Source organism: Arvicola amphibius, chromosome 12 (genome assembly GCF_903992535.2).
Source record: "Arvicola amphibius chromosome 12, mArvAmp1.2, whole genome shotgun sequence".
NCBI classification, from domain to species: domain Eukaryota; kingdom Metazoa; phylum Chordata; class Mammalia; order Rodentia; family Cricetidae; genus Arvicola; species Arvicola amphibius.
In genome coordinates this window covers 23,651,092-23,678,296 of record NC_052058.2, presented here as the reverse complement: position 1 = coordinate 23,678,296, position 27,205 = coordinate 23,651,092, and the positions used below count along the sequence as shown (strand labels likewise).

The window sequence follows — 27,205 nt, the reverse complement described above, 5'->3', positions numbered from 1 at the left end:
CATCCACGAACAGCATTGCCTGTTCTTGCCGCCTTCTGTGAGTCATATTTGAGACACCCACCCCTAGGCTGAAATGCCTTGGTCACTTTATCACCCCTCCCTTCTCATTTCCTGCGTCTGATAAAGCTGACTGAACCCACAGAGCAATTTCATCTTGTTTGGACAACACTTGAAGAAGGGACATTTCCCTTCCACCACTCTCTCCACTTCCCTCTTTAAAGTCACGACTTGGCCTGGAGCTGGATCTCAGGTTGCCAGGACAGTTAAAGCATAACTTCGCCCTCCATGGAGCTGCCTTACTACCACGGCCCGCTAACCAAGCAAGAGTGTGAAACCCTGCTCCTCAAGGGCGGGGAGGATGGCAACTTTCTGTTAAGAGACAGCGAGTCTGTGCCAGGAGTCCTGTGTCTCTGCGTCTCGTGAGTAGCTTTGTCTTCATGAGTTGAACCCTGATGGCAGCCTTTGCAGTGCTAAGGAGTCGGACATGGCCAGGAGAGGCTAGAAGGATGTGCCTACCCAGCTCTTCGGCTTCCCTTTCCCTCCCGGTTGTGGATACTATATGAACAGACCCTGAAATAGCAGAAGTAGGGATGGTGGGGAAGGAAAATAAGAGGGTGATGGGCAGAAGGAAGAACTGTCAGAACACCGTCTCCTCTCCGTATTTCTTTATTTGCTGTGGAGAAGTCGAGGGACCCTTTAGAATGTTTCAGGCTGAAAGGTTATTTGGCTACATTCTCACGCAATATCTAAAGTGCTAATATTTCATACTTTGTCTGGTTGATAAAAGACTCTGTAAGCAGCATTTCTTTGTTTCTTTTTATCCTTTTTGTGGTCCTTTTGAGGCAAGCAAACGCAACCGTCATTTTTATAGATGAAGAAATAGAGAAACAGCGAGTCCTTGATCATGCCTGTTCGAGACATGGAAGAGGACTTTAAGGAGGGCCTCCTGAGAGGCGTAGTGATGGGTGCAATGGTGACATCAGTGGGAGAGAGAGTGGGCTTAACTCTGAATCTAGAGTAAACAAGTAAGAATTGAGGAGCAGGATAGGGTCAGTCATGGAAAAGTCCTAAGAGGAAACTTCAGAGAGAAGAGAAGCGCTGGCTGAAAGGAACCCTGGGTTTTAGCTGAGTAAAGGCCACCATGATTAGATATCATCTGCGGATGGCACAGACGAAAGAAGCCGATGAGATACTGAGGGTGCTCAGATAGTACCAGGATCCTCTGATGAAGCGGAATTTTGTAACCAAAATGCACAGGTGGGCCGGGGAGGTTAAGGAGCTCAGCTGAAGTCTGGGCAGACAAAGGGTTGTCGTCCCTGTAAGGAGCTCTCTTGTGCTTCTCAGAGAAAGTTTCTAGGAGAAAGCTGAGAGGGCAAAAGTGACTGTCATTACTAACTGTTATAGGGGGACCTTTGTTTCTTTAAATGGTGCCTGGAGAAACAGGGGTGTGAGAAAGAGGGCATTAAAGTCCACCCCAGCTTCTGAAGCTAAATGTGATTTTCAAGTTTTCTGTGTGTCCATCTGTGGTTCCATGTGTCCGAGGCCTGGTCCCCAGGTAGTAATATTAAGAATGGAACAAGGGGAGACCATTGGTATTGGAACTATTACCTTTGGAAGGATCTTAGGAGATGCCGGGTTAGTTCTTCCTAAGTGGGCAGCTATAAAAATAGTAAGACTGGCCCTTCCCCTGACCCTTGTTCTGGTTTACTGTCTTCCTTCCCTCTGCATGATGCCATCTGCCACTATGTGATACAGCCAAGTGAGCCTTCGCCAGAACTGGGCCATACTGAGCAGATGAATGGCAAGCTCTGGGATCTGGAACTTCAAACCGATAAGGAGAAAGCGTTAATCCCAACGTGGAGAATAAGACCACTACCACAGTTTGAGCCAAATTTAAAGCAAGCTTGATTTTTTTTTTTAATGAGGTGCATCAAAGAGCTGGCTAGTGAGTGCCTCCTAAATTGAGTTAAAGAGAAAAGTCCTGAATCCATTTCTTGGACACCTTCTGAGGAGTAAACTCATGAGTAGTTTTACAGAAGAGAGACAATGGGGCAATGAGGAAATTAAAAAAAAAAATCTCAAAAAAAAACACCCATCATATGGTCGCCATGATGATTGTGGTTACCTGATTAGGGAAGGTTTAGAGAAGGTTCAAGGAGGGTCAGGGCGGGTCAGGGCGGGTCAGTGAGCCTCAGGGAGGGTCAGGGAGGGTTAGGGAGGGTCAGGGAGGGCTAGGGTATTCTTAAAAACAAGTCTGAGTCCTGGGTTGGGGAATGTTAGGTTCCTGGAAACAGAGAGCAACTCAGCTCTTACAGTAAATAGAAACTCATGTTTAACAATATAGCACAATGGCTCCTGCTCTCAAAATAGAGCCAGGAAGATTCCTCATTAGTCGTTAAACTAGTGCTACACCATTGCACCTCTGGAGGAAGTGATCTGAACTACTTAAGGTAGGGTACATGGCAATAGGAAAAAGTGAGACTGGACCCATATTGGCCAGGATCCCAGAGTACATGGTCTGCACTGAGATTCTCTTTAAACTCGAAACTTATTCTTAGCTTCCCTGAGGTGTGTCCACCCAGCTCATATATTCATCTAGAGCAAAGGCCACTTAGACTTGTTTAAAAACAACAACAACAACAAAAAAAGTCAAATGAGAAAAGGAATAGATGAATAAATATTTGCTGAGCACCTTCAGAGGATCAAGCTTCACCGTCCTCGCTGCCCAAGTCAAGGAAGAAGAGGTCATGTCCTCACCCATGTCAGAGAAGAGCCAATGAAATGTCATGTGGGCTCAGACATCAGGTGTAGGTCAAATGATCCTAGTGACCTCATCATAGACTTACGATCACCATTATTTAAAGTTTCTCACAGGCCAAGCACTGTGCTATGTTCTGAGCTGAGACCTTCAATACAGGCCTGAGCCCATTAGAGGAAATTAAGAAGGCAGTGGACCCTATGGGGCATGCAATTGGTATGATGATTAGAGAGAGTATCGTGGTGCACCGTGGGAGCTGACAGCAAAGAATGACCAATCCATTGAGGAGCAGAGAGCCTCATGTTGGTGTTGAGTCTTAGAGGATAAACCGAACCTTCTTTTATTCATTCAGCAAGTGTATGTTGAAGTTCTTTAGGTCCCAGGCATAGTTGTAAGCATTGGAACCCAGTGACAAATAGTGGAGGAAATGCCCCTTTGTGGAGATCCTTGTAGTAACTAATGTTACCCTTGTTCTTGTTTGTTATCTGTTTTTTGGTGTGTGTGTGTGTGTGTGTGTGTGTGTGTGTGTGTGTGTGTGTGTGGTGTGTATTTGAGACAGGGTCTCACAAAGTCCAGGTATTATTCATCACTACGTAGCTCAAACTTATTCAAAATCACAGAAGTCTGCCTGTCTCCACCTCCTAAATGTGATTATAAGTATGCACCATGCAACTGTTTATATAGTATCCTAGGTCTCGACTTTACTAATGCCCCCAGAGTCACTGAAATATGTTCAGGGTGGTTATCTCAGAACTAGGCTAAAAAGTGCCCAGGGAACTATGCTATAAAGTGCCCAAGCAGGGGACCTGAGCCCTGACTGTGCCCTCATATCCAGAATCTTGCCATCCTGCTTGCCAGAGACAAACCCCTTCTTTGCTGCACTAAATGGACTTCTGAGCTGTTACCGAGCCAAGCGAGGAAAGTTAAGAAAAGTCAGAGATAAAGGAGGGAGGACAGCAGTGGTGGCTCATGCCTGTGGACCTAGCAATTTGGATTGCTAACCTGGCTTATAGAGTGAGGCCCTGTCTCAAAATTCCAAAAAGAGAAAGGAAAGAAGGAAGGAAAGCCGGAGGGAGGGAAGGAAGGAGGGAAGGAAGGAACAAAAGAGGAAAAGAAGGAAGGGAATGGAGGGAAGGAAGGGAAGGGAGGGAAGGAAGGAAGGAGGGAAGGAAGGAAGGAACAAAAGAGGAAAAGAACAAGGAAAGGGAGGGAAGGAAGGAAAGAAAGAGGAAAAGAACGAAAGGAAGGGAAGGAAGGGAAGATGGAAAAAAGTAAAGAAGGACCATTGAGCCTGGCATAATAATGTACGCCTGGAACCAATTCCAGCCCTTGACGGGGAGAGGCAAGAAGATCTAGAGTTTGAGGCCAGATTTGGCTACGTAATAAGTTGAGGCTAGCCTGAACTATACAACATCCTGTTAAAAAATAAATAAAAGGAGGAAGAAGATGAGGTGAGTAGGAAGAGGAACTAATGAAAGGCATGGGAAGCCTCAGAGAACGTCAATCTTGCCAAGAGCTACATTACACATGGACAGGAAACCGCATCTGATCACCCAAACTCATGAGAGCTAGAAAACCTCAATGTGTGAGATGTCTGTGCAGTGTGACCCCGTGAAAGTGGGGAAACTGAAACTGGCTCTGTCTTTGCACATCAGGGGGTGAAAAGGATTCATCCGAGGAAAGACTCCATCAAGGGAAGGGCAGAGAGGCTGCAGGTGTTGTCTGCATTGAGGGGTTTGGGGCAACGACTCTCTCTCATCAGAGTTGCAGCTTCCAGATCTTTAAAAAGGGTTCAGAAAGAAAAGCAATAATCTGAACAGCTATATTGTCCTTAAGACATGCGTAAACGCCTTCAAGAAAAACCAAAGGGCCGGTTGAAGTTCACTGGTGAAGAATTAGTCTATCATACACAAGGCTCTGAGTTCAATCATAGTAACAAAATACAATTATTACTACTAATATAATTCTCAAAATAAAAATTAAAACAAGGATTCTTGCCTGGGTTTCCAGAATGTAGGAGGTTGGAGTAAAAAGATTGTCATGAGTTTCAGGCCGGCCTGAGCTATACAGTGAGTTTCAGAACAGTCTGGAATATGGTGTGAAACCTTGTCATAAGGGCAAAAAGAAAAAGAAAAAAAAAAGAAAGTGGGAGGGGAGAAAGGCAGGAATGAAAGAAAGAAGAGGAAAAAAAAGAAAGAGGAAAATAACCATTAACACTTATAAAAAGGGAAAGAAAAGCAGAAATTATTTTCCTCCAAATTCAGAAGTCACTTACATTTCAACACACATTAGCAAACTTTTTGCCACGCACACATTGCGATTGTATATGTAATAAATGGCTCTCTAAACAAAATAGTTTTTAACCTGTTTTTCTCTGAACATTGTGTGTGTGTGTGTGTGTGTGTGTGTGTGTGTGTGTGTAGGCCAGAGATCAATGTCAAGCATCTTCCTTAATTGCTCTCCACCTTATTATTTGAGGTAGGATCTCTCATTGATCCTAGTGCTTACTGATTTGGCCAGACTAGCTTGCCAGCCATCCTCAGTGATCCTCCTGTCTTCTCTTCCTCGGTGCTACGAATACAGGCACATAATGCCATGCTCAGCTTTTACACGGGTGCTGGGGATCCGAACTCATTTCCTTACGTTTACACAGAAGCACTTTACTGACTGAACCATCTCCCCAGCTCAACAAAGCTAGCACTACCATCCTCATGACTGAACAGCATTTTTCTGGTTGCAATTATAATTTATATATCAAGTATCTAGGTTATTTCCAATTCTTATTTTGCATTTGATCTGGCGGATTAAATATAATTGGGAACAATTGACAGCTTCATACTGACATCTTTGAAAATTTGCCTTTCACGAAAGTCTAAACATTTTAATTTTGTCATGCACATCGACAAATTGATACAGCACCAGCTTGCACTTACATATGTTCTAATCAAGGGCAGGAAAATGATGGGCAGTCAACAGACTCAAAACATGGCTTATAACCTTGGGTTCTCCAGAGTTTCCAGACATGGCATGGAAAAATGTAGTCCACAATTGTTTGACACCATGAAATCCAGTAGGTTCTATTTCCTTCCACTAATATTTCAAAGTTTGGTTAAAATAAAACTAAAAGGCTGACTACAAACATGCTTTTCCATAATACTGGCCACAACTTGGGACAAAATACTCATGAATGAACTGCTCATGAATCAGTTGAGATTTACACGTAGTGTTTCATGCTTCAGCAACAAACGACCATTCCCAAGGCTAGCCCATTCTGCAGTGAAACCGTTCAAAATAAATGAAGCTAAGCGAGTCTAGCCTTTTCCAAATGTTTTTCTCTTTGATTTTCTTTGTACTAAAGTTTCTTTTCTTCTGTGATACTTATTTTGCTGCTAAGCCCATCTAGTATCCTCTTCCTTTCGGGCTCAGTGGCCTTTAAGGAAGCTTCACCACACTATTTTTGCATCACTGTTATCCACACGTTAACTTTCCCTCTTCCTTCTAGCTTCTTAAACATCTGGAATAAAATTGTGTTGTTATCCTTTTCTGCTTCTCCTATTATCTGTCTCATTCCTGAGTCTATTTCTGCCGATTATCTTATTATTGGTTTACTTCTCATTGTTGGTTTTATTTTCTGTCTTTATCTGTGCCTGGCAAATTTGGATTAGGTGTCAGGTATAGTAAATTTTACCTTTCTGGGTATCAAGATTTAGTGTTCCCATGAACGTTCTTGAACTTTGCACTAAGAGGCACTAAGTTACTTGAAATGGTCTCAACTTTTGAGGGTTTACTAGAGCCAAGAATAGCTTTGGTTCCAGAGAGACTTGTTCTTCTATGGGGGTAGAGTTAGGCTATCTTTCTGCATAGCCCACTGATGGATGTACAAGACGTTCTCCCTGTTCCACGAGAAAGAGAACCATTTTCAGACCACAACCTTGGGCTTCTCTTAGCTCTAGTTCTTCTTCACTTTAGGGGAACTGTTAGATGTTCCTGCACTAAGTCACCCCTGTCCTTGCCAGGCCACAGGGGGAAAAATGTCTTTCAGCCAAAACTAATGTAGCAAGGCTGCATTTCCCCCTTTTCTCCAGGACCAGTGTCCAATGTAGCAAGGCTGCATTTCCCCCCTTCTCTCCAGGATCAGTGTCCAATGTAGCAAGGCTGCATTTCCCCCCTTCTCTTTGGGAATCAGTGTCCAGTATTCTAAGGCTGCAGTTTTGTGTATCTTTCCCCAGTCTCTCAAGGCTTTTGAGGAGAAGGGATAATAAGTATTGTCCCATTATTCCATCTTAGCTGGACGTAGAAGCCATATATATCCTGCTTTATAGTTAGAAAAAGCAGCTATCATGTATGGAGCATTTACTATGCACCAGGCAACAGGTTCACCACTTAGCACAACTATTTTAATCATCAGCTCAATAATATGACTTAGCAGAAAAAAATGGAGAATTGAAGGCAGGGGTCATGATGTTTTGATTTATAATAAAAATAAAATATATACATAATAATTTACATACCTGTTTATGTACACAATTGATGTTCATCCTTTTTTCTAGAACGGATTCCTAAAACTCGTTGGGTCTCTGGGGTGATGAGTGCCTTTATATGTTAACAAAACTATGTCAAGATAGCCTCAATATGAGGATTAATTGCCAGAAAGACCTAGGTTGGATAAACTCTATCCAAACTTCTCAAGAGAATATGTGGAGAGAAATAAAGGTTGTTGTTTCTGGGTGTGGGACTTTAATCCTGGGACTTGGGAGACAGAGACAGGCAGATTTCTATGAGTTTGAAGTCACCCTAGTCTATGTAGTAAGTTACAGGTCAGCCAGAGCTACATAGCAAGACACAGTATCAAATGAACAAATAACAATTGTACTAATGTATAATATTGTTGAAAGTGTTTATGAAGTACAAAAGGGAGGAAAAGGAAGAGAATACAGAGAGTGCGAAGATCCACTAGTGGTTTGGGAATCTCTCTGAGCAACTGAAATCAGACACACTGACGGAATGGTGAAAGAAGTCAGCCAATAGGAAGGGAGCAGAAGTGAGCAGAAAGTGAGGTTGAATTTGTGGATTCTGTAGGTCATTGGCTGGTGTGGGAAATCCTTCTGTCTATGTGTTGCTTTTACTGGTTAATGAATAAATTTGTTTTGGCCAGTGGTTTAGCAGAATAGAACAAGTTGGGAGTTCAAAGCAGACAGAGGAGGAGTGAGTAGGTGGTGTCACAAGAAGCCATGGAACTGCCAGAGGAGAAAGAAGCGAGCTGCCAGCCCGAACCTTGCCAGTAGGCTACACGCCTCATGGTGAAATATAAAATAATAGAAATGGGTTAACCAAAGATTTAAAAGATTTAAAGATTTAAAAGCTAGCTAATGATATGCTTAAGCTATTGGCTAAACAGTATCGCAAATAATACAGTTTCTGTGTGATTATTTTTGGTCTGGGTGGCCAGGAAATGAACGAGCAGCTTCCCCCAACACTTGACTACTATCAGGGCTTCTAGTTTTATTATAAAAATAGTAAGAATCAGAAAGGGTTGAAAACAGCATGGTTTGATATCTATCTATCTATCTATCTATCTATCTATCTATCTATCTATCTATCTTCTATCTATCCATCCATCCATCTTTCTGTGTTTACCTATCTACTACTTACACTCTGGGTATATGCTCACTGTGTCTCAAAATATCAGACTCCTGTGGATGCGTGTATGGGTGTGTGTACTGCTTGTTTCTGTGGCTTATCATTTATTTATTTATTTACTTATTTATTTATCTTTTTATTTATTTGTTTAGTCTCACACCCTAGCTTAGGCTGACCTCAAATTCATGGCAATACTCCTGCCTTGGCCTTCCAAATACCAGGGTTGTAGGTGTGCCACCTCACCAGGTTTATGTTGTACTGTAGACAGGCCTCGGGGCCTCAGGCAAGCACTCTACCCATTGAGCTAGGTTTCTTCTGTAGATCTTACTACTACTTTCACTGACTTGTTCTGTCTTTTATTTTCCTTGCTTGGGGGTTGTCACCCACACTCTTTCTAGCCCTGCCCATCTCCCCTCTTCTCTGGCCTCTTTCCTTCTTCCCACTCTGCATCTTTACCTCTATATCTGATTCATAGTTTTAAAATATTATCTAGGATGCTGTGTGTGGAACAGACTGAAAAGAGTTACGTATTAACACAGCAAGGTTGGGGAGACTACTGAAAGAGTCTAAGTCATCAGAAGTTAATGAAATAAAAATGGAAGTGATGAGATGTGGTTCAATCAACAAATACCATGAAGGTACTAGGCCAGTATCAGATATTATAGGGCATGAAGATGACTGTGGACCATTTATACTTTATTATGAACAAGAAAACTGTTGTAATAATTGAGGCAAAATCGTGGCTATTTTCTGATATATCAGATGAAATCAAACTAGTATTGACTTACATTACTGTGAAGTGTAACATGAGGGCCTGCTTGTCAGGGTTTCTGTCTTGCCCAGTTCCTGCAGCCGTTTAACCCCAAAGAAAATCACACAGAGGTCTCCATAAGATTATAAACTGATTGGCCCATTAGCTCAGGCTTCTTATTAGCTCTTGTAGCTTATATTAACCCATTATTCTTATCTATGGTAGCCATATGGCTCAGTACCTTTTACAGAGGGGCAGGTTACATCCTGCTTCTTTGGTGGTCTGGGCAGGACTGGCAGGAATGGGCTTCCTTCTTCCCAGAATTCTCCTGTTCTCATTGCCCCACCTCTACTTCCTCTCTGGTTTTCCTGCCTGGCTACCGACCAATCAGCATTTATTTAAAACATAATAGACAGATATAGAATTTTCTCCTGCACCAGTGAAGAATTTTTAAATGGATGCATATACACATACATATATAAAGAAAGCATTTTTTGCTTGGTCATCTGGGATTATTCAGTCTAAAAGAGAATATGAAATTGTGAACTGTAATTATAAATTCAGTAATGTGGGCTGGAGCGATGGCTTAGCCATTATAGGCTAGGCTCACAACCAAAAATAAATATAGTAATGTTTAATAAGATTGCAATAATTCATCCACACTCCAAGATATATTTAGATTTTATGCTAGTCAAAGACCCAAGTAAAATGAGGATGTGGGCATCAACACTACACATAGTTCATTCCTTTATGGGGCTTAGTACAGACAGACATTCTTCCAGAGATGGGCTTGTGTTATGGTTTTGGCAAGTGAAATTGGTGCTTTAGATGGGGTTCAGTCAAAGGGAGACATGTGTACATACACTATAGAAATAGAATAAGGGGCCAGGCGGTGGTGACGCACGCCTTTAATCCCAGCACTCGGGAGGCAGAGGCAGGCGGATCTCTGAGTTCGAGGCCAGCCTGATCTACAAGAGCTAGTTCCAGGACAGGCTCTAGAAACTACAGGGAAACCCTGTCTCGAAAAACCAAAAAAAAAAAAAAAAAAAAAAAAAAAAGAATAAGGGTATTTGCTCAAGAAGGATGAACTAAATAATAGCTGGAGGTCATAGACATCAGAACACAGAGTAGTGTGGAGAAGGTTGGGAAGGAAATGTGGGACACAGAGCATCCAACACAGGAATCATGCTGGGATATTTATCACATCAAGTCTAAGAAAACTCACAGGTATATAAGAGGAGACATGAAATAAACAGATGGATAAATGGATCTAAGATTCAGGGGCAAGTTGGATCTAGGAACACAAATTAAAATACAATTCAATAAAAATATTTTACTTGTGGTCCTTCTGTTTAAAAACACTACATCTTTCTTTATTTGATGAACTGTTCTTTCCAAACCTCCTGGTAGTGTTTCTTCATGAAGATTCAGCACATTCAGTGTAAGTCAAGAACTGTGTGCTGGGTCTGTATTTAGAGCCAGGCATTGTGCTAGAATGGATAGATCACACAGTGTGATTCGAGACTTGAGGAACTTACACCTGAGAGTAAACTGGAAATGGATGAATGGATAATTAAAGTTCAGCATGTTAAGTCCTGGATATGGATAGTAGCGGGTGATCCCTGCTCCCCATCCCCCCAAGAAGTCTGTCTCCTTTGCTCTATCTCAAGACTTTTCACTGAGGTTCTCAGCGCCCGGAATCATCAACTCAGCTACGTTCTATCACCAGCTGTCTGCACAGAGCTCTGGGTGGAAAGATGGTGTGTAGACTAGTTATTACAGCATGTTGATTGTTAGCGCCATGATATCTTTACTGGGATAATAATCATAGTCTGATGGTTGGTCTTAATTGTCAATAAGACACAATCTAGAGTCACCTTGGAAGGGAGTCTTAAGGAAGGATTCTCTAGATCAGGTTGGCCTGTGGGCATGTCTGCCAGAAATTATGTTGATATGTTAACTGGAGTAGGAAGGCTCACTCCCTGTGGATAGCGCCATTCCCTAGCCAGAGTCTTGAACTGTGTAAGAGTGAAGAAACAAATGAGAGCAAGCAAGTGTGCATTAAGTTCTTGCTCTTTCCTTCTTGACTGTGGATGTCAGTGTGACTTCCTACAATGATAACTAGAGCCCCGAACTAAGATAAACCCTTTATCCCGATGGCATTTTATTATGGTACTTTATACCTGCAACAGAAATGAAAGACATAGTTTTATAAGAAGACACCACGCACCTATCAGCTCCTCTTCTTTCCCTCACAGGAACTACCTCTGACTATCTCGTCCCTGTCCCCATCCCCACCCCCAAACACACAGGGAAAGAAAATCAGGGGTACAGAATCTCTTAGATTGACATTTTAGGTCAGGTTTTTAAAAGATAGAGAGTTTTTTTTTTTTCCCTGAATGTTGAATAAGATCCACCCTTCCCTCCCCAAAGAACTGTTAAATAATGAAAGCATAGCCTGGCTCACACCTTTAGTCCCAGCATTCAGGAGGCAGAGACAGGTGGATCTCTATGAGTTCAAGGCCAACCTGGTCTACTGAGCGAGTTCCTGGACAGACAAGGCTACACAGAGAAGCCCTGTCTCAAAAAAAAAAAAAAAAAAAAGGAGAATGAAAGAATTAAAGTATTGCTGTCCAAATATTGTTAAAAGTTGGTGAGAAAAGTAATAAGTATTTAGGGTTGACAAATAGTTTCGGATCCCCAGTAGTAGGTTTCTCTGCTTATACAATAAGCCAGATCAAGCAGAATAAAAAAGTCTAGGTGTAATGAGCCAAGCACCCCCAATGACTCTCAAGCACCCCAGAAGTGAGCCAGGGGAGGGAGGAAGAGAAATCACATGGCAGGACTAGGGACTGGAGCTTAAATACCCTGTAGGCATGGTCTTGAACAGCTCTGGGGAAGGAGCTGCAGCTTGGCAGGCTTTCTGAGAAGGACAGGATTTGGAATGGGGTGGGGAGAGCTGAAATGGAGCTTCCAACTAAACAAGGGCTTTAATTCTTTTCATATGTTTAACTGTCTTGTTTTAGAGTTTGTATAAAGATTGGAACAGTCAATAAATGCCTGAAATCTAGAAGGCTCCCATCAAGATTACCAGAAGCAACAAAACTTGTAACTTGCCCTCCCTTCCTTCCTTCCTTTCTTGCTTCCTTTATCTCCTTCTCCTTTTTAGACAGGGTTTTTCTACACACCCCTTACTGTGCTGGAATTTACAAGTAGACCAGGCTGGCCTCAAATTCACAGAGCTCTGCCTGCCTCTCTACCTCCTGAGTTCTGAGATTAAAGGTTTACACTAGCATGCCTAGCTTCTGTAACTTGCTTTCAATACAAAAAATATTAATTCCCATAAAATTCAATATTTTCCTGAAAGTTTTTTTTCAAAGTTACAGAAGAAATGACAGGATTATTAGGATGAATAAGCAAGGGAGTTTCAGGGGGATCCTGCATTATTCTTCCACAGACAGGTAAAAGTGTTTTCCAAAGGCTGACAGTCTAGGCAACAGCTGGACATCTACACAGAGGCAAACCTTCAGTGGACACCAAAGCCACTGATGAACTCCCCCTTACCCCTTCTTCCTCTCAACATTCCTGCCTTCCTTAACGTTCCATCCCTTCATCCCCCCCCCCCTTCTGTCCTCCCTGGTGTTTATCTTAAAATCTGCATTTGAATAAAGCCATTTTCTTTCATTTGCTCCATAATGAATAGCAACATATTAATGATAAGTATTGAATCCCCAGTTATTGGATTGCTCTGTCAATGCAATACGCCAAATCAGATCAAATCAATAAATCTGGATTTCATAAACAGAGCAAAGCAACTCTTGGGTGACTCTCAGAAAGGCAGGAGAGAAAATCCCATGGCAGCTCTACCCTGTAGGCAGTCTTGTGCAGTTTCAAGGGAGGAACCACCACACTTGGGTTTTCTGAAGGGTGGGGTCTGGATTGGGAGGCAGGGAGGGGAGGCGTTGGAATGGGGGAGTGAGAGACTAGAGTGGAGATCGCCAACAGTTAGGTTTATGGTGTTTTAATCTTTTTTTTAAAGAGTGTGTTGTGTGTGTGTGTGTGTTGTGTGTGTGGGTGTGTGTTGGGTGGGGGGATAGGTACACAATTGTGAAGCACAAGGGAACCTGAGGTTAAAGTAGGGAATCGTCTGTAATTGTTTTCTTTTTATTCGTTGAGGCAGGTTCTCTCAGTCAAACCCAGAGCTGACAGATGAAGCTAGTCTTAATGAAGGGACCACACCCAGACACAATTTCCAACACAAAGAGATCCTTGATAAAGAGATAGATGGTGGTGGTTGAATCTGAATCAGGGAGAAACAAGTGGCTCAGCAGAAGACACAAGGGAAAACCCCTGCTAGGGCAAGTGACTGGAAACGTTGGTCAGTATAGGCAAATAGGGATGTTGATAACTGGACGTTGGTGGTCAGCCCCAGGAATGAGGAAGTGGCCAAACAAGAAAGAAGATGGGAAGAGCAGCCTGCCAGCACCACATTTGGATTGGTTAGGGCCATTTGCTTACCAGCCAGCTTGCTCTGGGAAATCCCTTCAGAGGCTGGGATTACAGGAAGTCACCCCTCACCTGGCATTTCCTGGATTTCTGGGGATCTGAACTCCAGTCCTCATACCTCCATTGTTAGTGCTTTAACCATGGAGCCATCTTCCTAACCCCTACTGTGGAGTTACTTTAATAATTTAATCACATTAGAGATAATTATGTAATTTATTACTTTATGTATTTACTTGGTTTTTATATTCATGAATTTTTAATATTTTATTTTATCTTAAAGATGCACTTATTTTTAGCATTTGGGTTTTTGCACCAGGAGTGTGCCTAGTCCCCATAGAAGACAGAAGAAGTCAAATTCCCTGAACCTGAGCAACACCACAGGGCTGTGAACTATGTGTGTGCTGGAAACTGAGCCTGGGTCCTTTGTCGGAGCAGCAACCGTTAAGTCATCTCTCCTTTTTAAAGCCCCCTTTTTCCTTTATTTCTTTTTTCAAGACAGATTTTCTCTGTGTAACAGTCCTAGTTGTCCTGGAACTCATTTTGTAGACCAGGTTGGCCTCGAACTCACAGAGTTTTGCCTGCCTCTGCCTCTTGAGTGAGCCACCATGCCTGGCCCTTTTAAGTATTTTAAATAAATTAAATATATAGGTTCACCAATCTTTATGTTTTTTCTTTTGTTTGGTTTGGTTTTTCAAGACAGGGTTTGTCTAAATCTTTATTTTTTAATAACCGATAAAATTATCAAAATGGCATTATCCACAATGTTGCTAGCTCATAAAATACACATTTTCTAATTTTACTAAATTTTATCAAATTGTTCTCAATTTGTGGCATATTAACCTTTCTCTAAGGCGTCATCAGACCTTTATTTGGCATTAGTGAGTTCCTCCAGCTTTGCCCTCTGGTATGAGACGGGTGTGACAGTGACAGGTGTGACAGTGACAGGTGTGACAGTGATGGGTATGACAGTGACGGGTGTGACAGTGACAGGTGTGACAGTGACAGGTGTGACAGCAATAGGTGTGACAGTGACGGGTGTGAGAGTGACGGGTGTGACAGTGACGGGTGTGAGAGTGACGGGTGTGACAGTGACGGGTGTGAGAGTGACGGGTGTGACAGTGACAGGTGTGACAGTGATGGGTGTGACAGCGATGGGTGTGACAGTGATGGGTGTGACAGTGACGGGTGTGACAGTGACAGGTGTGACAGTGACAGGTGTGACAGCAATAGGTGTGACAGTGACGGGTGTGAGAGTGACGGGTGTGACAGTGACGGGTGTGAGAATGACGGGTGTGACAGTGACAGGTGTGACAGTGATGGGTGTGATAGCGATGGGTGTGACAGTTACGGGTGTGACAGTGACGGGTGTGAGAATGACGGGTGTGACAGTGACAGGTGTGACAGTGATGGGTGTGATAGCGATGGGTGTGACAGTTACGGGTGTGACAGTGATGGGTGTGATAGTGACGGGTGTGGCAGTGATGGGTGTGACAATGTGGGTGTGATAGTGATAGGTATGACAGTGACGGGTGTGGCAGTGATGGGTGTGACAGCGATGGGTGTGACAGCGATGGGTGTGACAGCGATGGGTGTGTTAGCGATGGGTGTGACAGCGATGGGTGTGTTAGCGATGGGTGTGACAGCGATGGGTGTGGCAATATCTGAGAAGCCATACTGGTGAGCACATGGTAGAAGGTTGGGATTCTCTCCTGATTGCTTCCATCCTCTCGGTTCCCATTTCTCACCGAGAAGATAAGAGCATCAGCTGAGAGTAAGACTCTCTAAAGAAAGAGAATGCTGTTCCACAAGGAAGCAGAAATCATGGTACATTATCTAGCTAGGCAGAAACAGTATTTATAATGTCATCATAATGTTAACACTTAATATTAACTTACTTAAAAATTATGTGATTGCTGAGAAGAGAAAGCAGAGACAGGAAGAAGAGGCAGAAGTACACAAAAGATAAACCCTCTAAAAGAGATAACATTTTCAAAGAAGGCAGTTCACAGATGTCTGTGTACAAGATTTTGAAATGAGGCAAGTACAAAAAGTTACTAAGAAGCTCTGGACAAGGAGCAGGGCCTGGTGCTGAGAATGGAAAAATAGGCAGGAAACTGCAAAATTTGGTTATAAATTTTATAGTTGACGTTTAAACTGCATGCATATATTACTCTGGCAAAAATGAAATGTAATTGGAAAGTAAAACCTATAAAGTCTATCACCTTCAAAAATATTTCTCCCTCCACCCAACAATTGAGAGTACTGGCTGTCTTAGGCACCAGACATGTATGTGGTACACAAATGAACACACAAGAAAAACATCCATACACATAAAAAAGGCAGATGATGGATTTAAGGAGAAAAGATAAAGAAGAAAATTGTTTCTAAGGAACATAGGGAAATAATTAATTCTCTGGAACCATTAGGAGTTTAAGTGAGTGGGGTGGGAGACAGAGGCAGGTGTATCTTTGAGTTTTAGGCTAGCCTGGTCTATCTATAAAGTGAGTTCCAGGACAGAGAAATACTGTCTCAACAAACAAACAAACAAACAAAAACAAGCAAGCAAGCAATCAAACAAGAGTTTGAGTGAAGCTAGTCATGGAGGAATATGATTTTAATCTCAGAGTTTGTGGAACAGAGATGGGGGATCTCTGTTGAGTTTTGGGTCAGCCTGGTCTATACACTATTAACCTCAAATATTTTACACTGGTATGAATTTTGGTATATTGACACAAATTTAAAGTTTTTGTTATGCTGTATGTATGTTTTTGTTCTTGTTTAAGGTATTATGCTTATGAAGCTTTCTTTAAAATGTAACATATAAGTAAGAAATGTAGGTTAGTAATCATCTATAATAATAAAACTTGTCATGTTTTCAAGATCATACAGGGATATATTTTAGATAGATAGTGATCTTTGAACACTACAAAGACATTTAAGGTGTTTGATCACTTAAGGTTTTTCATGACAGTAAGACACATCTACTCCCAACAGCAATGATCTACTTCATAAAAGGATGATGGACCTCAAAGAACCTCCATATGTAGTTTGTTTTCACTGTAGCAAATTGGGCAGAAAACTGTTCTTGCCTTGACTGCTGACAGTATGCTGTACACACTTGACAGGCAGGACACAAAGGAAAAAGACTGTTGAACTTTTCCAAGACAAAGTAGGGCAGTCCTTCAAAATTCCTGCTTCATACAAGAGTCTGCCAGATATTCTAGGACTGTGGCTCAAAGATGGATGCCCCAACACTGCTGAGGACCCTTGGGTGACTGCCTCGCCAGCCAGATGTCTGCCATTTCTATAGTCTTAGAAGTGGCTTGCACTACATTACACTTCTGGGTCTTTTTTTTTTTTTTTTTTTTTTTTTTTTTTTTTTTTTTTTTTTTGGTTTTTCGAGACAGGGTTTCCCTGTAGTTTCTAGAGCCTGTCCTGGAACTAGCTCTTGTAGACCAGGCTGGCCTTGAACTCAGAGATCCACCTGCCTCTGCCTCCCAAGTGCTGGGATTAAAGGCGTGCGCCACCACCGCCCGGCTTCCTTCTGGGGTCTTTAATAAAGACTAGATACTTTTTTAAAAAGCAGTCTTTTTTTTTTTTCTTTCTTTCGGCTCATTTATTTATTTATTTATTCCGAGATAGGGTTTCTATGTAGCTTTGGAGCTTATCCTGGAACTAGCTCCTGTAGACTAGGCTGGCCCCAAACTCACAGAGATCTGCGTGCTTCTGCCACCCGAGTGCTGGGATTAAAGGCATGCACTACCACTGCCATGTCTGAAGACTAGCTACAGTTTTCCTTAGTTATGATAGAAAATAAATTAGGTACAAAACTTTGAACTTACCAAGATAAGATAAATAAATACTTTCTTTGAATTTGCCAAACAAATGGACTCAATATTATAACTGTAATCCTCACTTGATAATTATTCTTGTTATATATAGCTTTACTATGTCAAAGTTAAAACCTTCCTTTTTTATTTAGACAAAAGGGGAAATGTTGTAGAATATTTTTTTAATTAGGCAAAGATATGTTACATTTATGCTGCATTTGTTTAATGATGTAAGGATGGGATGTGTTGCATTTGTTTCATCTTGCCTGCCTAAGGCACTTGACTGATGTAATAAAGAGCTGAATGCCAATAGCTCGGCAAAAGATGGAGAGGTGGGGTTGGCAGGCAGAGAAAATAAAGAGGAGAGATCTAAGCTCAAGGAGAAGAGAGAAGGAGAGAAGAGCAAGAGATGAGGAGAGGGACACGCCCAGGCCAAAAGCCAGGCAGCTACCAGTCAACCACACATGAGAAGCACTGAAAGCAAGATATACAGGAGAATAGAAATATAAAAAAAGCCTGCAGTAAAACATAGATGAAGAGAAGCAGATTAAGTTATAAGAGCTAGTGGGACAAGCATAAGATAAGGCCAAGCTTTCATAACAAGATGTGTCCGTATCACAATTTGGGAGCTGGTTGGTGGCCCAAAAGAAAAGGCCTGGTACAAGATGGAAATAGCATATTGATTGAAATTTCAAGATCTGAAGTGTAATTTCTACGGGCATGTTATTTTCATACTACATAAACCAAAGAAATCATAAAGTTGAAGTTTGTAAGCCAAACCATTGTATTAGGCTACACTTCCTTATAAAGTCACATAAATCATTATATGTGTGTGTGTACACATATACACATATATACACACATATATGTGCACACACATATCACCTGAGTATTAAAGGAAGTAGTGATAATGTTAAGTAAGTAATCTAAGAAGGATAAATATATTAGCTTGGTTTCTACTGCAGTGATAAATACCATGACCAAAAGCAACCTTCGGAGAAAAGAGTTTATTTGGCTTACATGTCCAGATCTCAGTCCGTCACTGAGGGAATTCAGGGCAGGAACCCAAGCAGGAGCAGAGGCAGGAACCATGGAAGGATGCTGCTTACTGATTTGCTCTTTAGTCTCATGTTCAACTACTTAAAAAAAAAATCCGGCATATTCATGTGTAAAACAGTGAGTTCACATGGGATATGGAAAAACATGGTTATTATTAGTGATGAGTGGGGTAGGGTGGTAATTTGTGGCTAGAAAAAACTTGCTTCAGACTATCAAGACTCAGAATACTTCATACTGACTTGATAATGATGCATGCATGACTCTAAAATAGTCCACCTTTCCCTACGAGGGAGCCACGGTGAAATGATGCTCTCCAAAAGTGGTAAATATTCAAAGAAGCTATTTTGTAATGGTATTTTTTTTTGAGACAGGATTTCTCTGTGTAGCTTTGGAGCCTGTCCTGGAACTCACTCTGTAGACCAGGCTGGCCTCGAACTCACAGAGATCCACTGCCTCTGCCTCCCAAGTGCTGGGATAAAAGGTGTGTGCCACCACCTCCTTTCTTTGTAATGCTATTTTAAATACTGAGACAAAAATTATTCTTACAACAAAAGAATATGCCCTTGGAAATTTAAAGAGTTTTTATAAAAGTATATATCAACATAAGTCAGGGAATTAAAAGTGTTATGGAGTTCAAGACTCCTGGAAAAAGACCACAGAATCAATCTGGATAATAATCAGTTAAATTTGTGAAAACTGCTAGCAAGAGAACAGTCTCTGAGTCAGCCCTGAGATTGCCATGCAAAGGGGAGTGGGGGGAGGATTTTTAAAGTGAAATGACAAGAAGAAGCAGAAGCAGGTTCTAGAAGCCAAAAAAGGCAGTTAGTCACATCATAACAAGTAGATGGTCAATGAGCCTGTACATTTTGGGGTGGGGGGGTCACTGAGCCAGGGTTTCCAGGAACTATCTTCCAGGGACAAGCATCAAAGACAACCTAGCCAGGACCAAGATGGATGACCACCATAAATGGAGCTAGCCAGGACCAAGATGGATGACCATCATAAATGGAGCTAGTCAGGACCAAGATGGATGGCCAACATAAATGGCGTTTCTTTTGCTATCACAGAAGGAATTATCCTGTTTCTCCTCTGTGTATTTAAACCAACTGCAGCTATCTTTTTTATACGTAACAGGACCTGCCCAGGGAAGGCACAGCTCATAGTAGGTCTGCCCTCCTACATCCACCATTAATCAAGAAAAAGCACCACAACTTTCATACAGGCCAATCTGATAAAATCATTTTCTTAGTTAAGGTTTCCTCTTTTCAGAGGACCTTGCTGTGTCAAGGTGACCAAAACTTAACCAGAACAAGCAAGGAAGGAGTTGAGGGCACATAGGTGAGAACAGAGAAGAGAGGAGAAATTGATGGGTTGGAAAATTCATGGGTCAAGAAATTGTGGAATCATTGAGCTAGAGAAAGAGATGAGAAACAATAGAAGAACAGGATTCTCATTATGAAGTAGCTGCACTTCCCGACAAAGATCAAGATGCAAGCAAGGACCTTCAATATTTCCTCCTCATCTGCTTTGCTAGAGTTCGCCGTCTGTCATCTCTAAGAGGCTCTGTGTTTCCAAACCCTTTTTTCTTTCAAATTCAAATGAGAGAGTCTGGGAATGGTCAGTTTCTTTCTTAGGATCTAAGACAGAAAAACACATTGTGTCTAAACTGTATAGACAGCCACCACGGAGTTTTGTATATAAGAACATCAGTATTTACGAACTCATCTTTCCATAGGTTTAAAAAATTTGTCTACACCTACCGAATCTTCAGAGAGAAACATGGATATTACAAGATACAGGTAAGAATGCATAAGGACTGTCACACAACAGTATGGGAATTAGGGGAAAGCTGGGGTCATCTCCTGAATCTTTGGTGTGACCACACGGAGGTTTTTACAAGCAGGAATACCACACCAAGTTCAATAAGCAGTGAGTGTCACCTGTCTCTGAGAGAAACAGGCCAGTGCTGGAGTGGAGTGCCACGCTTTAGTAATCCTGGCTGTTGCTCCAGACTGTAGAGGCAGTCAAGCCCACTCCCATTAAGGTCAACCACATGAACCTGGACACCATTGAAAACTGCAGTATAAAACTAAACCATATCCCAGGACCGGAGTGAGAAGGCAGGTGGGGGGAAGCTCAGACGTTCCAAAGTCAAGTGTATCCATAGCTGACTGAAAATAGAACAGGAGCCATTAAGTCACTGGAAGTTTTAGCGACTCCTTTAGTTTTTCTCTGGTTCCCTGTGAACTCAACAGGGAAATCTCTTTGCTTCTTTTGAATTTACTTATGCGCTTTAAGAAATTTAAGTATAACAAATGTAATGGAATTCTTAATTACCACCATAAGATCCTAAAATACTTTCTGAGAAATATCTTCAATATGCTCACGTAACTGTGAATATCTGAAAGAGATTAAAACATACAGCGATCCCTAAAATACCTAAGCATCTTTTTTCTTTTTTCTTTTTTTTTTTTTTTTGCTGTGGAAGACATCCTCGAGGCAATTGGTAAAATTTGAATTAGTTTCAAAATTCAAACAAGATTAGTAAGTAGTACTTCATGAAAGTTAATTTTCTCATTTTAATCATTGCAATATGGTTATGCAATGTCTTTGCCTTTTGGACTACTGAAGTACTTAGAATTAGTCAAAGAAATACACCTTCAACTTTTCAAATGCCTTTGAATATTTTTTTGAGATCATACTTTAATTGCATCATGGTCCCTGCCCTTTCTTCCCTCCAGACCCTTTTTCTCTTTCATGGCCTCTTTTCACATTGTCGTTACACACACACACACACACACACACACACACACACACACACACAAAGCACATAAGTATAACCTACTCAGACTGCATTATGCCACTTGTATCCGTAAATTTTCACTAACATGACTTGACTATGCATGACACCAATAGACATACTAATGTGGATGGTGGAAAACTCACGAGGCCTCAACTATACGTAAAGAAATACAGGCAACTGAAAGATGCCGAGAGCGGGAGAAATGGTCTTCTGAGGAGAAAAATCACACCAATTGCATACCAAATGGTCATCCCTAAAAACTATTTTTTATTTTTTTATTTTTTATTTTTTTTTTTTGGTTTTTTGAGACAGGGTTTCTCTGTGGCTTTAGAGCCTGTCCTGGAACTAGCTCTTGTAGACCAGGCTGGTCTCGAACTCACAGAGATCCGCCTGCCTCTGCCTCCCGAGTGCTGGGATTAAAGGCGTGCGCCACCATCGCCCGTCTTAAAAACTATTTTTTAAAAAGAAGGTTCATAGACTGGCTGTGGTGGCTCATGTCTGTAATCCTAACACTTAAGAGGTAGAAGCAGGAAGTTCACAAGTTCAAAGTCATCATCAGTTGAGGTCAGCTTGGGCTACATGAAACCTTTTTTAAAATATATATATATATATATATATATATATATATATATATATATATATATATCCATTTATTTTAGAGAGAATAAAAAGGCAAACAAATAAAACATTATTATATAGTATATGAATGGAGAATTTATGGGACTTTTACTTTTACTATTTTTCCAATTTGCCTGTGTCTGTCTGCAATTAAGTTAAAATAAAATGCCTTCTATTAAGTAGACCATTTTGAAACCCATTCTTCCTTTTTTCTTGTATACATTTGGGAATTCTGGATATTCCCTCAGAACCTGCTTTGTCCCTCTTGTTTATGTTTCTGAACAAACTGGAGAGCTCTCCATGCGGCACATTACTCGGATCCAGAGAAGCATTCGGCTGAGGGAAGGTTGTACCCTCACAGGCCTGCGGCAGGCAATGCTTCGAGCTGCAGCGACAATCTCACCGGAACGCACGCCCGCCGAAGTGTTCGCATCTCTACAGTGGAGGCTAAGCATGTGCTTCAGAAAGCCTTCCAGCCCTATCTGTTAGCCAATGCTCGGGCCATAGATCCCCACAGTGACGACCAAGGAAACCACACACAAAAGGGCAGGAGAGAAAAACTCTTTTTGTTTTTAAGGTCCTATCAGAAAAGTGGATTTTTTTTTCTTTCTGGTTGCTAACCGGAAAACGGGTCTGCGATTTCACTAAGTCACGTTGACACCTTACTCTCAGTATAAACTGGGACTTGTGCCCTGTGGAGAGCCCACATGCATCTTATAGGTCAATTATTTGGCATTTTCTCCCAGGAGTCCCCTAACTCAGCAAAGTTCAGGAGCACGGCATAGTCTGGTAGGGAACTCCAGGGGGGTTACATTAAGAACCACCCCGGACGAATTGCCAAGGAGGGGGCTCAACACAGTGGCTGAGGATCTTTTAAGCAGAACTCCCCTGTATATGGAGTTGCTCAGTCACGAGCTTCCTTTCCAGAATGAGGAACCTCTCTGTGAAAGGCCATTGGTGGGAGCACCGGGCCTGAGCTGTAGCCCCTTGCTTTCGGCTTGTCAACTCAACTCTCAAAAGCAACCCTAAAAACCACTGTTGCAAGAAGTGTCACATTTCACCCACAGCTGCAAAGTGACCAGTGACCTTTTTTATGTCTTTGCAGACTGTGGAAGGGACACCAAAGCAGATCTTTCCAAACCTAGAGGAACTAATCTCCAAATTTGAAAAGCCAGGCCAGGGACTGGTGGTTCACCTTTCAAACCCAATAACGAGAAAGAGCTCCTGCCCAAGAGGAAGAAGGGTGATGTTAGAGCTGAATGTCTATGGTAAGAGCCCTGACAAAGGGTCAGAACGGACCCGAGCCCCACGTCCACTCGTAGTCTACTCTGTAGAGTCAGTGGAAATTGATGCCTTGCTCTAGGACATTCCTCTAAAGAGCTTCATCTTGCTAAGTGCAGTTTCCACTATCCTGAGAAACAGCATCTTTAGCCCTGCATGTGGCCAAGACATAGAGTTGTCTGTGCCAGGACAACCAGCAACGAGAGGGAAGGCCCTGACAGAAAAGCTGACGTGGACTTCATTCTGGGGCCATGTGTACTCCACTCATGGGAATAAATGTACAGATGGGCAGGTTTTCACTGAAAAAAATCATATCAAATCACCCACCAAGACTTCTCCTGTTACATTTTGCTCCATTTTTGATAAGCTCTCATTTGTAAAATGATCAGGAACAAATCATTTCATATATATCCCCCCAAAAATGAAGCCATTACGATACATGGGGTGGGGGCTTCAGGACCTGTGAGTAAAGTCTACTCACAGAACTCGCAGATCATATTCCAAGCTTACCCTCACCTTCGTCATCTGCCCATTGCAGCTGATTTGGAGAGAATTTAGCATCTGCCCAATTGCAGGGAATTTTGAATTAAACACAGACACCCAGAGACATTTTTGGTCCCACCCGGTTCCTTATGACCAAGTGTGTGGCTTCATTCTGTGCGAGAGGGATTGCAGTTGTCTGTGGGTGGCACTGGTGATGACAGCAGGTTGACTAACTAGAGAAGGGTGAGAGGGCATGAGTTCTCAGGGATCCTGGAAGCATCCCTATCCATGCTATTCCGTGGGAGCATCCCTATCCATGCTATTCCGTGGGAGCATCCCTATCCATGCTATTCCGTGTGAGCATCCCTACCCATGCTATTCCGTGGGAGCATCCCTACCCATGCTATTCCGTGGGAGCATCCCTGTCCATGCTATTCCGTGGGAGCATCCCTACCCATGCTATTCCGTGGGAGCATCCCTATCCATGCTATTCCGTGGGAGCATCCCTATCCATGCTATTCCGTGGGAGCATCCCTATCCATGCTATTCCGTGGGAGCATCCCTATCCATGCTATTCCGTGGGAGCATCCCTATCCATGCTATTCCGTGGGAGCATCCCTATCCATGCTATTCTGTCTGAGCATCCCTATCCTTGTTATTCTGTCCGAGCAAAGTCGCCCTTTAGACTGCTGTGGTAAGCGTCTCAATTCTCTAAAATGATGAAGCATGGGATTTTAATGATGAAAAGAAAACCTATCCCATACAATTGTTCCCATACATCCACCTTCATTCAGGGGATTGTGTGATCGGTACAATCTGGTCATTTCCTACAGGCCCAGCCACAGACACAGCCCTAGTTCTCTTTTCCACAAAATTTTACAGAATTAGGAAGTATAAAAGGTCTTGAGAAATAGCCCGGTTGGTAAAGTGCTTGCCTTCATTGTGTGAGACCCTGAGTTGGATACCTAGAAATGATGGTTTTGAAAATATGGACATAGTGGCACAAGCTTGCCAGCCCAAGGCTGAAAAGGCAGACACGGGTAGATCTGTGGAGCGCCCTGCCCATTAAACTGGTGAGCTCCAAGCTTCCAAGAGAGAAGGTAGATGGAACCTGAAGGACGACATGTAAGGCTAACCTCTGGCCACACTCGCAGGCACTCATGTGTATACACACCTGCATACACACCTGCGTCCATGCATACACGCTTACACACAAAGGTGTTAAGGGGAAAAAGAAGAAAGCATGAATGTGCCAAAGTCAGATGCTTGTGCAAATCAAGATGAGTTGCTGGGGATGGTTGGTATGGTAATAGTATTGTCTAAGCTGTAATAAAATGCTACCAAATCCCTGGAAATTGGTAGAGAACGGACTTGGGAGAGGTCTTTCCCAAGAACTGTACATGGAATTTTCCAAGTGTGATCAGACCTGGTAGAATGTGCTCTATATACTTAGCTACTAAAGGGGAAATGCCTTCCCATGGCTTGAATTCTTCCTTCCCTTACTCTTGTCTCCTTAGAATAAGCTCCATGCAGAGCTACACGGGATTTTCACTGGTGAAGGCAGACACTGAGTACTAGAAACTAAGGCTCCACTTATCAAACAAAACAAACCAAAACCAAAAAACAGAAAAACACAAAAACCCTATTTGGCCAGCCACGTTCCTAGTGCCACTGCAGCCTTTGACGGTGTCTCTGTAATGTGGAATCGGCACTGCTTTGTGCATGGTGCTCTTTCCCTCGAGTCGGGCTGCCTGGTGGGACTTCTGGGTGCCACATCTCATGGCTGTCCTTTGCTTTTCCCCAGAGAACACTAGCGAGGACTACGTGGATGTCTTGCCTTGAAAACAAGAACATAGGAGTAAACAAGCTGACAGAAAGGTGGTAGAGTTTTCTCCGCTGCCACCACCTCTGCAAGTGTTGATCGAAAGCGCCAGTTTCTAGCAGGCCTTTGAGACTCCTCTGATCTGGGTAGCAGGATCTTCTCTACTGAAGCCTTGGAGAAATCCCTTCCCACATCCTGGCCTTCTGGCACACTCACAAGAAGCTCCAAAGCCACTGCTCACCTGTCACTTTCCTATTTTGGGATTGGACAGCCAGAAACTAGTCTCCTGACTGGCTGGTCAGAGGCACTGCCACTGCATCCTGGCTGACAACATCTAACAGGACAATGGGAAGGGCGGCTTCATAGAGAGGGAAGAATGCTCTACAATGACTTTAGAGTCCCCGTCCCATGGTTGTGTGATTTTGGACAAACGACACTTCCTGGTGTGGTGGAGTGGTTGATACACACTAACCTGGGCCCTCTGTTGAGCCTGGTTGTCCTGGGTGGAGCTGGGGTCTGAGCAGAGGAATCAAGATCTAAGGATACTGAAGAAGCAACATGTCCTCCACTTGTCTTGGTTGTGATGAAAGGGCTGTGACCCACCCATGGTCCCTTTCCCTTTAGTTTGGGCTAGGTTGACTTCCTGCCACACATTCCTCTGGCCACAGTTTTTCCTGATTTTTCCCAATTCTATATATGCAGCAATCACTTTGCCAACCCTGCCTTCTGATAAACATGATAAAAATATTTATTTTTTTATTATTAGTATTTTTGGTTAGTATACAGAGATATGGGTTTCATTCTGACCTTTTTATACCTTAAATCATCATCTTTCTTTGTTTTCTTTTTTCTTTTTCTTTTTTTTTTTTTGAGACAGAATCTCAGTCTAGCCCAAGCTAGCCTCAAACTCAAACTTCCTGTCTCAGCCTCCCAAATGCTGGGATTACAGGCACACATGGTCACATGTGGCCAATACTTTCTTCATTCTTGACCTTCCATTGTACTGCCCCACTTTCCCCAGCTCGCTGGGACCCTCCTGTCCCTACAGAGACCTCCTTCTGCATATATTCCTTTGCCCTCTCTGTTCTTGCTTCCATTTTAGACCTCTTCCTCCTGTCTCATAGTTTGAGTTTTGAACTTTCATGTCCTCCATATGAATGTATGTTTATACATATAAATTTAAATCTAGATTTTTGCACAGGAGAAAAATGTGGTTTGTCCTTCTGAATCGGATAAATTTCACTTAACACAATGATCTTCAGGACTGTCCGTTTCTTGGTGTGTGAATTCTATGAATTCATTGTTCTAATTCCATTGCGCATGTTGTACCAATGCTTGGTTATTTTAAAGATGTTCTCACATGGGTGGTCCTATTCCTGCTTGTGTTGTAAGTGCCATCCAAGGATGGCTGTGCCCCCCTTGCGGGAACATGATGCACAGAGACGCGCCTTCCCTGCACACAGGAATTACGGGATGGACACATTTTTTCTCAAGGGTCGGATGTGCTCACTTTAAGGCCTCTTGGATTTTTCTGCTAGTTTCAAATGTTAAGCAACAGCTGGACATGTAGTGCAATGGTGGAGCACTTGCTTTGCCTGTGAAAGGCCCCGGTTCAATCCCCAGCACCTATGAAGTAAGCAATCAAGCAAACAAA

The 27,205-nt window shown here is 42.5% G+C and overlaps 1 protein-coding gene across 1 annotated transcript; it reads left to right on the top strand.

Moving 5' to 3' along the window:
• The first annotated feature begins 219 nt into the window (after nt 1–219).
• Sh2d1b (SH2 domain containing 1B) lies at nt 220–26,124 on the top strand. Its single transcript, XM_038350141.1, has 4 exons — nt 220–419; nt 20,280–20,343; nt 23,071–23,233; nt 25,534–26,124. The coding sequence occupies exons 1-4, from the start codon at nt 286–288 to the stop codon at nt 25,569–25,571; spliced, it is 399 nt and encodes a 132-aa protein (XP_038206069.1). The 5' UTR covers nt 220–285; the 3' UTR covers nt 25,572–26,124.
• Nucleotides 26,125–27,205: the final 1,081 nt, after the last annotated feature.